At 45.6% G+C, this 16,016-nt stretch overlaps 1 protein-coding gene across 1 annotated transcript; it reads right to left on the bottom strand.

Annotated features, from left to right (window-relative positions):
• Positions 1-26: 26 nt before the first annotated feature.
• Positions 27-14,200, bottom strand: LOC130117651 (cytochrome P450 4B1). The gene is made up of 12 exons (XM_056285788.1): positions 13,953-14,200; positions 10,611-10,755; positions 10,374-10,418; positions 9,032-9,159; positions 7,621-7,745; positions 6,605-6,759; positions 6,326-6,432; positions 5,034-5,224; positions 4,736-4,869; positions 3,873-3,937; positions 2,990-3,072; positions 27-1,023 (listed from the first exon to the last, which is right to left on the bottom strand). The coding sequence occupies exons 1-12, from the start codon at positions 14,151-14,153 to the stop codon at positions 846-848; spliced, it is 1,557 nt and encodes a 518-aa protein (XP_056141763.1). The 5' UTR covers positions 14,154-14,200; the 3' UTR covers positions 27-845.
• Between the last annotated feature and the right edge of the window lie 1,816 nt (positions 14,201-16,016).

Below are 16,016 nucleotides of genomic sequence, written 5' to 3'. Positions count from 1 at the left end.
TCCCACTCCCTCACTCGTGAACAAGACCCCGAGACACTTGAACTCCTTCACTTGAGGCAACAACTCATCCCCAAATTAAACATGAAAATCATATTTGAAAGTTCTCCAAGTACTTTTGACACAAATGGAGATGTAAACTATTGGCGATCCAGAGTACTGTGGTCATACCTTACTTTGCATGTTTCCAAGATGTTGTGCAAGAGTTAAACATTGGCCAGATCCATTCCTTGTGTAGAATAGTAACCTCACAAAAGCAATTAGATAAGATGCTTTATTGTGTCAGTGACAAACAGACCAGGTTTATTCATGAACTGGCTTTTCAGATAGCTGATGACAGAAAGTTGATGAACATGTTTGCGGGACAACTGGATTTCTGCAGTAATTTCTACTATTGATATTATGGGGTTATTCATATTAAGTCAAATCAATTTTATTTATATAACCCAGTATCACAAATTACAAATTTGCCTCACAAGGGTTATTCATTCATAAACACGTCTGAGAAGATGGCATAATAGTACAGATATTGTTAATTTTCACAAAAAAATATTTTTTGACATTTATTTGAAATGATTTGGGTTGAAATGTTGAAAATAAAACAGACAATATCAGTCATTTTCTCAAATTCAAAAAATTGCAGTGCCTCATTACAAACAAACAGGGAATTTAAAGTTCTGATAAAATAACGAGGGAAATTAAAAGGCAAAATGTACAGATGAATTCATTCTGGCGTTAAGTTAGTCACACTTCTCTTTATTTTTCTATACATCCATTAATTCCTACCAAAGGGGAAACCTATTGCCTGAATGTGAGCGATGAAATTCCAGTGTTGGCGTGAGTTCCCTTTATGCTGGCGGGTCCACAGGCTTGATTTTGATGTGGATACCATTGAGCGAGCGAAGCACCACTCTAGGAATCATCTTGGGTTTCCTGGTGGGGTCCTCTACGAGCTGATATCTCCTCAACGTCTGCGCTATCACCACCTTGATCTCATTCATGGCAAAGTTCTGACCTATGCAGTTTCTATGGGAGGGAAAGAAGCACTAAGCACCGCGTTTTTGAGAATATCGGCAATAATCAAGGGTACCTATGGCGTGAATGATAACGTAAGAAGAAAGCTCGTAGTATCATATATTATCAACTCATATATTATCAAGTGAGTTAGGGTGAGACATGGGAGGCAGATCAGGGTTTTTCATGGTGATGCTCCTCAAGGCAAAACAATTATCTTCTCCACTCCCTTGAAGCTAATATGAGAAAGCTATGCAGGAAACTAATGAATGGTATATCAGAACGTGGACATCAAAAGTTTCATTTGAATGTGAGGGGATGCAATGTTTACAATTTGTTTTACTGGATTTGTGATTTGACAGATTGAACTTCATGGGGTTCATCAGTTGGGCGTAAAACAGGGACTAACTACCAGCGATTAAGTATTTAAGTTGGAACATCTCAAAACTGAAGATGAGGCATACCAGCACAATGACTCCAAGATGGATTGAGGACTCAAGACTTGTAACTACTTGTCAACTTGTCCTGATTCAACCAAAACCACTATTTACTAGCTAGATAATTACAAGGCAAGCATGAGGAAACACTTCCATGCTAAATGCAAAAAGAGTAGAAAGGAAACCTGAAAATAGGAAATCGAAAGCGATATGGCAAAGTAAATAAATGAACCTTCTAAAATGTACTGATGAGCGTTTAAGGCCTGAATTCCTGGACTAAAATAACTATTTCGAGTACACTTGTAAATGTGTTACTGTTCCTCTGACCAGCTGCATATTTCACAGGGTTCAAACTACCACATGCAGTGTTGCTTATCATTAATGAAGTGTTATGTCGGAGAAGAAGAGGCCAGAGCTTGGCTGCATGCACACAGATTACAGCTGTAGTCCACCTAAATAAATGACCATCTACTGCTACTACTACTACTTCCAGCTGCTCCTGTTAGGGGTTGCCACAGTGGATCATCCGTCTCCATCTCTTCCTGTCCTCTGCATCTTCCTCTGTTACCACCAGCCCACCTGCACGTCCTCCCCCACCACATCCATAAACCTCCTCTTTGGCCTTCCTCTTCTCCTCTTCCCTGGCAGCTCCATATTCAGCATCCTTCTCCCAATATACCCAGCATCTCTCCTCCACACATGTCCAAACCATCTCAATCTTGTCTCTCTTGCTTTGTCTTCAAACCGTCCAACCTGAGCTGTCCATCTAATATCATCATCATCATCATCATCATCAGGTCGAGTGTCCTCGGATGGATCTGACCCTCTCACGCCACCCGTCTCTATCCTGCATAGCAGCTGGAAGAACCTCAGATGGACATCCTGTGTCGTCGACAAGTTGACTGATGTAATTTCTTGCAGGCCTTCCCACACGTGTCTTTCCACGTTCGGGTGACCAAAACAGTGTTGCTTGCAAGTTCTTCCTTGCTCCTACTGCAATGACCGGCAAATCGAACCCTTTGTTCATTGGGTCGGACCCTGTAGCCGACTGGTTAACGTTGTCGCCCGTCGTAGGGGAGATCCGGGTTCACGTCCTTGCTGCGGCAGTTCCCAGGCTGCCCCTCCTGAAATCGCTACACTACTACTACTGCCCTCTAATATACTCGTTCCTAATCCTGTCCTTCTTCGTCACTCCCAATGAAAATCTTACCATCTTCAACTCTGCCACCTCCAGCTCCTGCTCCACCTCCTGTCTTTTGATCAGTACCGCTGTCTCCAAACCATACAACATAGCTGGTCTCACCACCATCTTGTAAACCTTCCCTTTAACTCTTGCTGGTACCCTTCTGTTGCAAAGTACTCATGACACTCTTCTCCACCCACTCCACCCTGCCTGCGCTCTCTTCTTCACCTCTCTTCTGCACTCCCCGTTACTTTGGACAGTTGACCCCAAGTGTCTGAACTCAACCAACATACAGATGTGAAGGGACAACTGTGGCTGTACTATATGCAGTGTCAAGTGGCGTGACGTGCAGTCAAACCTGGGGCCGGCGGAGAAGGGCACGAACGCATGAGGCGATCTCTTTGATACGTTCTCTGGCAGGAAACGAAGCGGGTCAAAGTCCTTTATTGATAAAACAACGGGGGGGGGAAAGATTGTGTCAATATGGTGAAAAAAGAAAAGGTTTCCCTCGATTACTACTACAGCGTGCATGAGATAACACATAACCCCATGATGAAGCCCCGTCTTCTTCCTGTATTCACCGAGGGAGGTTCACTGAGGAAACATTCTTTTGCAGACAGCCTGCTTCACGTGCCTACACAGTTAAAACACATTGATAAAACTCATTCAAATCTTTTTTACCCCACTTCCGAGCCGTCCCGGTGGTTGCTCCACCACCACCCGCCGATCCGGGGAGGGCTGCAGACTACCACATGCCTCCTCCGATACATGTGGAGTCGCCAGCCGCTTCTTTTCACCTGACAGTGAGGAGTTTCACCAGGGGGACGTAGCGCGTGGGAGGATCATGCTATTCCCCCCCCAGTCCCCCCTCCCACCCAAACAGGCGCCCCGACCGACCAGAGGAGGCGCTAGTGCAGTGACCAGGACACATACCCACATCCGGCTTCCCACCCGCAGACACGGCCAATTGTGTCTGTAGGGACGCCTGACCAAGCCAGAGGTAACACGGGGATTCGAACTGGCGATCCCCGTGTTGGCAGGCAACAGAATTGACCGCTACGCCACCCGGACGCCCTCATTCATATCTTTTGAACTGCCCATATAATGGCTCCACTGGGGTTAAGTGAGGGTTGAGCACCTTGCTGAACGTCAGCTCAACGGCAGGAGACATTTTTATTCACTTTACTGAGAACTGAAGTCCACAGGGCTTGACTCATACTGGCCACAGAGTGTTGACTTACGTTTGGGTTTTCCCACACAGTCTGATTCCTGTGAATCCCAAACACACTGGTAGCAACAATACAACCTACAAAAAATGAAAAAAGAAGAAAAAAAGATGCAAACGACGGCTTTTTAAAGTGGACATGGAACTGAATAAAGGCAATGGCTTCAGCATTTGGAGCATCATAATTATCTACAGCTGACGAGAGCTTGTGCGACAAAGTACTGCAGGCTATTTCCCTGCTAGCTGCCTGCAGATGATTGATGTATGAATAAGTCAAGGCAATTTTATTTGTACAGCCCAATATCACAAATTACAAATTTGCCTAAAGGGGCTTTACAGCAACACAACATCCTGTTCTTATACCCTCGCATTGGATAAGGATCAACTCCCTCAGAATACCCTTGGAACAGGGCGAGAAAACAGGAAGAAACCTCAAGGAGAGCAACAGAGGAGGGATCTCTCTCCCAAGACGGACGACGTGCAGTGGATGTTGTGTTTACACAACTTACACAATGCAACATTGAAAGAGGATAACAGAATTATAATGGAATTATAAGATATATGATGAGCAGGATGCCAAGCAGTGTCCAGACGCCACCGGAACAGCCCAGGACCCGAGCCGCATGACCACCATCACCATGTTAAAAAAATAAATGAAATGTCACGTGTGCATGCAATATCATACGTAGACAACAAGGCAGACTAAAAATCATACCGGGTTCATTGGACCGTAACACCTCCAGAGACCAAAACAAGCACAGGTTAATGTTTCACCCTTCGTAACTAGCAAGGTGAAAGGTTACGGAGGAAGCCGCTGCAAAAACAGCAACCTACCTACAGGTTATCTCACAATTACATAACAAAACAAAACCCTGTTACCTTCAGGCAAACTCCTTCCATCAAAGAAGGTCATGGGTTTGGTTAGTTTTCTGGCCATTCCCGGCACGGGGGGGTAAAGACGGAGAGATTCCTTAATGCACATTGTGGTGTATGGGATTTTGCCCAGCTCCTCCCTAAAAACAACACGTTATTGGCTGCACCGGTCATCAAACACGACGACTGTTGTCATGACAAATGCAAAATTGAACGTGCCGACGTCATATCGGCGCACAAAAAAAAAAACAGACCGTCACTGACCTCTCCGCATTATGGAAACAGTTATAACACAGCGCCCTACCACTCTATGGATTCCTTGCCCTGCAGGACCCGTAGGATCTCCTCCCTGCAGATCTGCTGGTGCTTCGGGTGGCAGGCGAGGCAGTAGAGTATGAAAGAGATGCCGCTGGCTGTGGTGTCGTGGCCCTCGAACATGAAGGTGTCCACCTCCGCTCGGATGGCCTCGTCCGAAAGACCCTGCTGCTTCTCATCCTGGAGTCGAGACAAGGCCCCAGAAAAGGGCGAACGTAATGAAACGGCAAGACGGGTTTGCATTGAAAACAAATGAAGAAAAAAAAAAAACACCCCGAGGACTCAACGGTGCATTCTTTGCTAATGCTAACGCTGGCTCCTATGTGCCTAGCATTAGGAAAGAGTGCCCAATGTGTGTGTGCTGATAAACACTTACCTACGTGTAGCCTAACACCTTCTGTTTCCCCTGGCAGTTTCCCACAAGTGATTGATAGCCGGAGTTGGTATTCCGGAACATTTGTACCCGGCCAATTACCCCATTTTCTGAGCCGTCCCGGTCTCTGCTCCACCCCCCTCTGCTGATCCGGGGAGGGCTGCAGACTACCACGTCTCCTCCGAAACATGTGGAGTCGCCAGCCGCTTCTTTTCCCCTGACAGTGAGGAGTTTCACCAGGGGGACGTAACGCGTGGGAGGAGCACACTATCCCCCCCCCCCCCCGCTGAACAGGCGCCCCGACTGACCAGAGGAGGCGCTAGTGCAGCGACTGGCTACCCTCCCGCAGACACGGCTAACTGTGTCAGTAGGGACGCGCGACCAAGCCGGAGGTAACACAGGGATTCGAACCGGCGATCCCTGTGTTGGTAGGCAACGGACTAGGCCGCTACGCTACCCAGTTGCCCTGTACTGGCAATTTAAGCCCACTACTGCTGACAGGTAGAGCTCAGTATTGAACCACCTATTGTAGAAAATATCTCAACGAAACGATAAAGAATCAAAGCTGAACTGATGGATAAGCATGGCTTATGGTTCCTTTGTCATGTCAAACATGACACGTGGGACATGCCATAAAAAAAAGAGACATGCATGTTAGGGTTAATACTCCTTCCTGTCTGTGCCCCTGAGCAAGGCAACGGAAAAAAGAGCTGGAGTTGATCCCCGACCGCTGCAGCTGCCCACTGCTCCTATACAATAGGATGGGTTAAATGCAGAGAACACATTTCACTGTAACATGTACAATGACAGAAAAAATAAAGTGGCTTTCTTGCATTAGGTGAGTGTAAAACAAAAAAAATTAAATCTATTGGTGATGTCAGTGTTGAGGTTATGATTACGTGACCCACTCGTGCAGAGAGGAGGATGTCCAGAAAATCCAGGTTCCTCTTGGCCTGTAATTTGTCTAGCTCCTTCTCGTCCTTCAGTGCTTCTTTCCTCTTTCTTATGACTTCCTCTTCAAAAAAAGAAAAAAGAAAAAAAAAGGCCTCATGGGTCATGGGAGAGTGTTGGATGCATACAATACAAATGAATCAAATCCTGTATTGCTCAGTTTCGATGGCTCATCACGTTCTCGTAAAACCAAACACCCCTCCACATTCAGTAATATCAAGAGCTTCACATCCTACCTGTGTGCTGTTTGGACACCCTGCATGCTCTCCTGAATCTGAAACCATGTGGGCTGAGATGGAAAATGATATCGCTGTGGTATGGAAATGTTCTGACTCGCAGGTTCACCAGATCACTGAGTTCATACACCGCTTTGATGTACGCATTTGTTCCTCTGAAACGAGAAGATGGTGTTACAACTGGCCGACTCCGTTCACATCGGCTCTAGATATAGATGAAAATGAAAGAGCACTCGTAAAAATTATATGACATATGGTGACATGTGACATGATATGACATAACAACATAATATGACACAACATAACATGATATGATGACATGACATAACATGACATGACATGATGACATGACATAGCATAACATTATATGACATAACATAATATGACACAACATAACATGATATGATGACATGACAACATGACATGACATGATGACATGACATAGCATAACATTATATGACAACATAACATGTTATGATGACATGACATAACATGACATGACACGATGACATGACATAGCATAACATGATATGACATGATATGACATAACATGACATATGTCGCATGACATAACATAACATAATGTAACTGAACATATTTCCGCCCGCTGCGGGATTCGATCCAGGGGTCCGCTGCACCACGAGGCGACATCGCTAATCGACTGACTAAAGCGGGCCGACCCCCTGGATCCCGCAGCGGGCAGAAATATGCTCAGTTACATGGGTGGCAGCGGTGGGATGATGAGACCGTGAGGCCATCGGAAGCGCGTGCGCCCAGAGGCGCGAGGGAGCTAGTATGCTGAAGCGCGGGGACGCGCTTCCCGAAGGAGGGGGGGGGGCAGTGTAACGTGCACGGATAAATAGACTCGCTAGCGACCCTTTAGTCGACTGGTTAACGCTGTCGCCCGTGGTGCGGGACATCCGGGTTCGCATCCTGGCTGCGGCGGTTCCCGGCTGGCTCCCCGAATTCGCTACAATAACATGACATGACATAACGTGACATAACATGAGACATACCCCTCTGTCTGACAGTTGCTGTTGCTGCTAAAGGCACATTTCATGATACTGTCCAGTGTCATGAGACTAACATGCTCAAACAGTTCAAACGTCTCGTTGGCTTTGGCGTAACCCTCCCATTTGTCCTGGAAGAGTCAAGGGAACAGATGTGATCCCCCCGCAGCAGCTTCACACCAAACAACCAAAAGACTGCCGAACTTCTGTCCATTCAGAAACACACGTCAGATATCACAGAAATCTGAATCGGTTCATCTGGAAGCAGCATTTATTGGGAGAATGGTGTCGCCACTCGTCTAAATCAGTGGTTCTCAACCTTTTTGGGGTCCTGGACCCCCTGCGTATTTTTGATCTACCCTGAGGACCCCTCCACCTGATCTTGGGGGAGGGGGGTTGCAATTTGATAGAAACAGTAGAAACTGCATTTTAAATTGCATTATAGCATTTATTCACTCTTTGGGGCAAAAATAAGAGCTTTCAGTTGTAACTTAGATATAGTTAACAAAACAGAATTCTTATGCAGTAACTTTCAGATGTATGTAACAAAACAGAATATGTATTCAGTAACTTTCAGATATATGTAACAACACAGAATTGTTATGCAGTAACTTTTAACAATGCAAACGGGAGCGAGATCTATTAAAATACAATAAATTACACTTGTGAAACAGATGTAATTAGAGAAAAAAGTCCTGTTACCCTTTATAGTTTAGGTAGATAAAGGTCTCAGTCACATTTGAGTAAAATAATCCTATTTCTATAAATGTCATAGGATTATTATTATTATTTTTTTTTTTAATTTATTTCTGATTTTTTCCCCTTTTTTCTCCCAATTTAGTGGCCAATTGATCCCTATTTTAATTCAAACACCCACCCTCGTATTGCATGCGTTCGCCAACTGCATCTCTCCGGCCGGCAGTCTCGAAGGAAAGCGCCTCCCCACTTTCGTGACAAGGCGAATCCAAGCCGAACCACTGTTTTTCCGACACACACAGAGACGCATTCATATGACGAACACAAGCCGACTCCGCCCCCCTCCCGAAGACAGCGTTGCCAATGATTGCCGCTTCATCGAGTCATCGAGAGGATTATTTTTTTTTAAAGATATTTTATTTTCACGGACCCCTTGCAATTACACCACGGACCACTAGGGGTCCGCGGACCCCCGGTTGAGAAACACTGGCCTAAACGACCTCTTCGAATCTCAGCCGACGAGACGAGGGGTGAAACGTTTCTCTCGGCGGACGCTGTGTCCAGATGAACCCATTCAACTTTCTGGGCTTGAGCATCGCACCAATAACATGACGATTCGTTAGTTTGTAGTTTCACAGACATCGTTCATATTTCATCCCATCTCATAACACCGACTGACTCTGTCTGTCAACAGCAGCTCGCTGTCCCAGCAGGCACATACCAGCATAGTGGAGGCAGAAACGGACATCAGGTGGACGTACGGCTTCAAGATGTTGTAATGGAAACCCGGCGTCAGCAGCCTTCTGTGGCGAAACCACTTCTGACCTTCTGACACTAGCAGACCATCTCCTAGAGAGTCAAGGGTAGAATGAGATGAAGACAGACGGGCAGACAGACAGACATACAGATAGATAGATAGATAGAGAGAGAGAGAGAGAGAGAGAGAGAGAGAGAGAGAGAGAGAGAGAGAGAGAGAGAGAGAGAGAGAGAGAGAGGGATGGATGGATGGAGAGAGAGAGAGAGAGAGAGAGAGAGAGAGAGAGAGAGAGAGAGAGAGAGAGAGAGAGAGAGAGAGAGAGAGAGAGAGAGAGAGAGAGAGAGAGAGAGGGGGATGGATGGATGGAGAGAGAGAGAGAGAGAGAGAGAGAGAGAGAGAGAGAGAGAGAGAGAGAGAGAGAGAGAGAGAGAGAGAGAGAGAGAGAGAGAGAGAGAGAGAGAGAGAGAGAGATAGATAGATAGATAGATAGATAGATAGATAGATAGATAGATAGATAGATAACAGAGACAGACAGACAAATAGAGATGGACAGACAGACAGACAGACAGACAGACAGACAGGCAGACAGACAGAAATAGATAGATAGATAGATAGATAGATAGATAGATAGATAGATAGATAGATAGATAGATAGATAGATAGATAGATAGATAGATAGATAGATAGATGGCTGGATGGCTGGATAGATAACAGAGACATACAGACAAATAGAGAGATGGACAGACAGACAGACAGGCAGACAGAGATAGATAGATAGATAGATAGATAGATAGATAGATAGATAGATAGATAGATAGATAGATAGATAGATAGATAGATAGATAGATGGCTGGATAGATAGATAACAGAGACAGACAGACAAATAGAGAGATAGACAGACAGACAGACAGACAGACAGACAGGCAGACAGAGAGAGATAGATAGATAGATAGATAGATAGATAGATAGATAGATAGATAGATAGATAGATAGATAGATAGATAGATAGATAGATAGATAACAGAGACAGACAGACAAATAGAGATGGACAGACAGACAGACAGACAGACAGACAGGCAGAGATAGATAGATAGATAGATAGATAGATAGATAGATAGATAGATAGATAGATAGATAGATAGATAGATAGATAGATAGATAGATAGATAGAGCGAGACACAGATGGAGATATAGATAGACAGACAGACAGCAGAGAGACAGACAGAAAGACAAACAGGCAGACAGATAGAGAGACAGGCAGACAGATAGAGAGACAGGCAGACAGACAGAGACAGATGAAACTTACCAATCCAAGGTATAAGGAAATGATATGCAAAGTCATCTTTTGGCTCTGTTGAGGAAACAAAACTGTTATAAAGGTGTTTGTGTTTCAGAAGGACACCCGAGGCAGTCCTCATGAAACATTGACAGAAGTGACATATTAGGTACTGCACAACTAAAAGACCATAAACATTAAGCAATCACACACACACACACACACACACACACACACACACACACACACACACACACACACACACACCTGTTGACGCCAGCACGGTCTTTGCGTACTCGGGATGGTGAATATTGAGCAAAGAAACAAAGGGTCCAAACCACAATGACAGTGCAAAAGGGTACTGCTCTCCCCATTTCAGCATCTTGAACAGGTCCGTCCCATCTTGTTTAAACTGCAAGACAAGGGGACAACATGAGCCACATTCACAGCAACGTACACTAATGAAGAGCTGCGACACCCGTCTGTCCTCTGTAACGTCTCTTTGCACAGCCATAAAATGAGGAGGACGCCGCGTTTGTGTTCGCCGAGAGGCTCGTGGTTTCCAGGAGGCTTTGGCTGACATGAGCTACGCGACACTACCCAAGATTCCCACTGAAACCCCCGGAAAAACACACCCAGTTACTGGACCTTTTCCCATCTGTTGATCAGACATGTCCATCCATCCATTATCCGAGCCGCTTAGCCTGCTCTCAGGGACAGCATCCGGATGTGGGCCACTTCAGGCAGTGAGGAGGCACTGATGGTCTTCTTCTGGCCCTGACAACATGGATGTGAGCCTGAAGTGGCCCACATGTATAATAGCAAATATGGCCCAAATATGCCAAATCAAATGTGGGCCTTTTGTGGCAAAGCTGCGGTGCTCTGGGCAACATGTAATCTGGATGTGACCCTGAAGTGGCCCGTGTGGTAAATGGTGAATATGGCCCAAATATCACAAAACAAATATGGGCCACCTTTGGCAAATATGTGGCACATGCGGCACTGCTCTGGCTTGGTTCTGGCCCAGATCTGGCAAACAGGAGTGGACCGCCCAAGTGCCATCATTCCATGTGGCACATGGGCCGGATGAAAGAAAGATGAGTTGGGTGTGGGACGGGTCCGGGCCACAGCAATTTTGCTATCTGGGCTGTTATTCAATTCAAAATTGTACACCGTCTGCACTGGTCTAAAGTCAGACTTTCTAAGATCAGAGCCGACGTAGATCCCACATGTGATGGATGCAGGCAGGCTCCAGCCACTCCGCTGCACAGGTTCTGGACGTGTTCAAAGCTTTACATGTTCTGGCAAACCAGCTCTTGAGACCTTCTCTAAGATATTTGGGAAAGCAGTAGCGCCATCCCCCTTCACTGCCCTGTTTGGTGTGGCCCCAGTGGACACCCCTCTTAGTAGATGGGAAATCAGCATGTTGGCCTTCTGCTCTCTTTTGGCCAGGAGACTGATGCCGTTTAAATGGAAAGACCCAATGCCACCGACATATAGCCACTGGATCAGAGAAGTCATGTTCATTCATCCATTCATCCACTATCCAAACCGCTAATCCTTACTCGGGGTCATGGGGATGCTGGAGCCTATCCCAGCAGTCATTGGGCGACAGGTGGGGGGGACACCCTGGACAGGCCGCCAGGCCAGCCCCCCGAGGAAACCCACACAGACACGGGGAGCACATGCAAACTCCACACAGAGGAAGACCCGGGACGACCCCTCAAGGTTGGACTACCCCGGGGCTCGAACCCAGGCCTAAGACATATGGAAGAGGAGAAAATTCCCTGTATCATCTTATGCCGTTTTTTTTCTGAGGCTGGTTCTTCTAAATCCGTTTCCCATTCATTTCCAAGGAGGTCTAAAGGCGTCAGTTTGTAGGTGTATCGTAGTTCGTAAATTGTACTTGCAGCCTGGTTTTTGAGCGGTTTACATTTAGAAACGGACTCTAACGAGAGACGTGGGAGGCCGAGATGGAAAGCACTCACAGTTTGAGGCCGCAAAGTTCCAGAGCGCCAAGGGCCCGGGTGGTTCTTCCGTTACGGGAGTTTTTCAAGAGGGAAAAAAAAACAACTTTTATTTGTTATAAAATAATTGTGTTTGTTAGAGTTGGGTTGTGTTAGCTATGAAACAAAGAGTTGTGTGTCAGTGAGGACATTTTAACACTTCCTCAGTATGTTGAAACTTCAGATGTGTCAGAGTTTCACTGTTTTGGGCTGGTCCCCAACCCAGACTTTTTAACTTCCCCCTCTATAATAAAGTCATAAAAATGGTTAAATTCATCAAAGCTTTACTTTGCATTCTCTCATAATAATTTAAAAAGACATACTTCACATTCATGTGGTTTATATTTGTGCAATTTGCACGTTTTTTTATAGTTATATATCGCTGTCCCTCATAGACGTCATCCCCATCCCACCCAACATTTTAGAGCGACGTTTCTGTGGTTGCCATGGAAACGTGCCAGAGGCGTCTGACCAATCACGGCACGAGCGCGACTTGTTCATGCGCACAAAAGTCAGTCATGTGAAGATTTACACGTCCTGACCTGATCAGGCCTCACCACCAAAACAAGTTACCAACGGAGGGCAATAAGAAATGTTCACGTATAGTCACGGCACATTGGACGCCAGCTAACAAGTTCGGTTGGCGAGTCTAACACTTGGCCGACTTCTTCTCCAAAAAGTGTGAATTGTCATTACCGTCACGTGTCATTACGTCACATTTTGCTGTTGCAGCGTTGGGAAAAAAAGCATCATCACATCGAACCTGTTTTCTAGGACGATCAAAGCTGCGCCGACATATTTGCTCCACGCCACTTAATAGGAGCTCTTGGAACAGAAGGATATATTGTAGCGAATTCGGGGGGGGGGGGGGGGGGGACGACGCAACCGCAGGAACTGCCGTGGCCGGGACGCGAACCCGTGTCGCCCGCACCGCAGGAGACATCGCTAACCGCTAGACTAAAGGGTCAGGCCCGCGAGCTAGCGTGTCTTCTTATCCATGCACGTTACAATATCTATATTTTAAAGACATTTTTTTTCAAAATTTCAAAAGCCAAAAAACAAAAAGTGCCTCAAATGGAAGAATCGCCCACTTGTAGGCTGTTTTTTGACCGGTTTGCTTTAAAAATGGACTCTAACAGAGAGGTGGGGGGTTGTGGTGGTGGTGGGGGGGGGGGGCGCATGACGGAAAGCAATCGCAGTTCGTGGCTACAAAGTTGCAGAGCTGCAGGTACCTAGTATAAAAAAAAACAAGGTTGTGGTCCGGGAACATCACATTTCTGCAGCTGGACTGTGCGAAGGAGGCGAAATTGCAGTCCATATAGAGGCCGGACAGTGCGGCCGTACCGCCCTTCCGGACCACGGCTCCACTTTTGTGGACATGTCGCTCATTTAAAATCCAGTGCATCCATCCGCTAGCCGACGCCGAGCGCTAACCACAAACGCCTTACATGGCCACGCCACGCCGCAATCGCTGCGCCGCGCGCCGGCGGCTGCTCTCGCGCGCACCGTGCACGTAGCGCTCAGCTGCGGCGCAGGTTTGCGCAGTTTTGCAGCTAGCGTGTTGTTATTGCGCACGGTGGCGGTGGCGGTGGTGGTGTCGTACCTCGTTCATGTGCCCGAAGAGCCAGTGGTGCGGCGGTCCGGGGAAGGGCTGGAAATCACGGAGCCACTTGCGCCTTCGGAGGAGCAGCGACGCGATTTTAAAGGTCGCGACGGCGAGAACGAGCAGGACGAACAAGTGGTGCAGGCGAGGCGACGCCGACGGAAACCGCGTCAAAGTCTGTAGGACCTCGGCCAGTTCCATACCGGCAGGACCCGCGGCTCCGGCTGGACTCTGACAAGCGGACGGTTTCTCCCGTCGGTTTTGGTCTCGCTGACGGATGAGAGGAGTCTCGCGATTTGGTCCATGTCTCTGACGTCATCCGCAAAGCGCGGAGGACAAAAAACAAGGAAAATACTCCTTGTCTGGAATACTGCGACTTGTTGGGAAGGTTTTGCTCGGTATATTCGTCGTGACAATTTTCATCACTCTGCAAGGACGTGCTGTTCGGGTTTCTATGATGTATGCAATTCAGAACAACACTTTCTATGAAGCTTGCGTCTATAACGCCCTATACGCGTCTATAACGCGCTATAAGCATCTATTGCATCTATAACGCCCACGCTTTCCTATAATGTGTATTGCGATGACTAACGACTATGGCTGAAGACTGTGAAATAGCAGTGAAGTCTCATTGTGCATCTCTACAAAACTTCTGCAAAACAAGTTGGCTATGATGCATTATGACGTTTGACAGATAAACGGGCTAATGATGACATATTTATAATGCATAAATCCGTTTTAAATTGACAATGTATCATAAAGGCGGTTATGAGGCGTTATGACGGCGTTCGCAATGACTTATAGCTACACTGATAGGGCGTTATAGATGCTTATAGGGCGTTATAGATGCAAGCTTCATAGAAAGTGTTACCCAATATTATTTTATAAATATTTTCACTATGGTAGCAACATTTTACATTCACAAAAGTAAATTTTCTAACAGAAAACCTTTGTTCAAACATTTTAATAAATGAAGTGCAACAGTACATACAAGCTATTCAGCACTCTACAAACCCCAAAGCCTTAAAAACTCTTGACGTGTGTAAACTATATAAATGTCTGAACTGCTGAACTTCTCTTTATTTATCCAAAGGAGTTGAATCAAGTGCAACTGGACTTGGTATAGATCCGTGAAGACGTTTCGCCTCTCATCCAAGAGGCCTCCTCAGTTCGTGCCTTTCTGACTAGACCAAGCTAGTCTGACTGGCTGGTGATGAGACTCTTTATTTATTTATTTTTTGTTCTTTAAATTAATTTTCCTTTCATTGTACATTTTATTTACCTCATAACCCCCGGCATGTACGTCTGTATATATTGGTGTTGCTTGACTGATGTTTATTCTTGCAATTTATTAAAAAAAAATTGTTAAAAAAATAAAAAAACAGGCAAAACATTTTTAAAAATCATAATGAGAGTTACTCCTACTGTCACGTCTAGTTTTTGCTGAAGAGCAAAAAGAAACAAACGTGGCTTAAAAAAAGAGAACAAAAACAAAACGAGGTCAAAACTAGCCGTATATTGGTGGACCATGTATGGTCACTGTTCAAAATTGTGGCCAATTAGTTACAGAGATAGTCAGTGGTAGTGTCTATGATGTGAATTCCTGGATATTAAATGTTCATCTGTAATTTCCTGAAGTGGTCGCAGTAATATTTGTTGTTAAAGTAAGCAAGCAAGCACTTTTTTGATTTATAGAGCACTTTTAAAAACATACATAAAGTGTACTGAAGCAGCATATTTAAGCTGGGTTCGAGTAAAACAAGGTTATACATGCAGTTGCAAGAACAGTACTTTCCACTCATATGTTGGGATGTTTGATTTGAAAAAGAACTTAATTTAATTGTAATTATAACTATTCTAATTATAACCCCCACCCTCCTCTTTCTTGTACACAGCACTCGCAACCACAATCTGTCCCGTCTCAAGATCCGATTCACAAACTGTATTGGCGCTAATGATTTTACAGCACAAACACGCTCATCAATGTTTTTCAGCTGTGTGCAACTTGCCCTTGTTTTGCGTCTAATTGCAATTATCCATGTGGCAAAGTATAAATGGTGGTTT

Source organism: Lampris incognitus, chromosome 9 (genome assembly GCF_029633865.1).
Source record: "Lampris incognitus isolate fLamInc1 chromosome 9, fLamInc1.hap2, whole genome shotgun sequence".
NCBI lineage: Eukaryota > Metazoa > Chordata > Actinopteri > Lampriformes > Lampridae > Lampris > Lampris incognitus.
Note: the sequence above shows the minus strand (reverse complement) of the source record. Positions and strands in the feature narration are given on the sequence as shown.

Bases quoted from the DNA above. Each gene is read 5' to 3' on its own strand.
- LOC130117651 (XM_056285788.1), bottom strand. From the start codon at position 14,153: ATGGAACTGGCCGAGGTCCTACAGACTTTGACGCGGTTTCCGTCGGCG. The intron at 10,419-10,610 runs GTGTGTGTGTGT...TTTCCTCAACAG, and splicing joins GACCGTGCTGGCGTCAACAG to AGCCAAAAGATGACTTTGCA. The intron at 7,746-9,031 runs GTATGTGCCTGC...TGACTCTTCCAG, and splicing joins TTTCTGCCTCCACTATGCTG to GACAAATGGGAGGGTTACGC.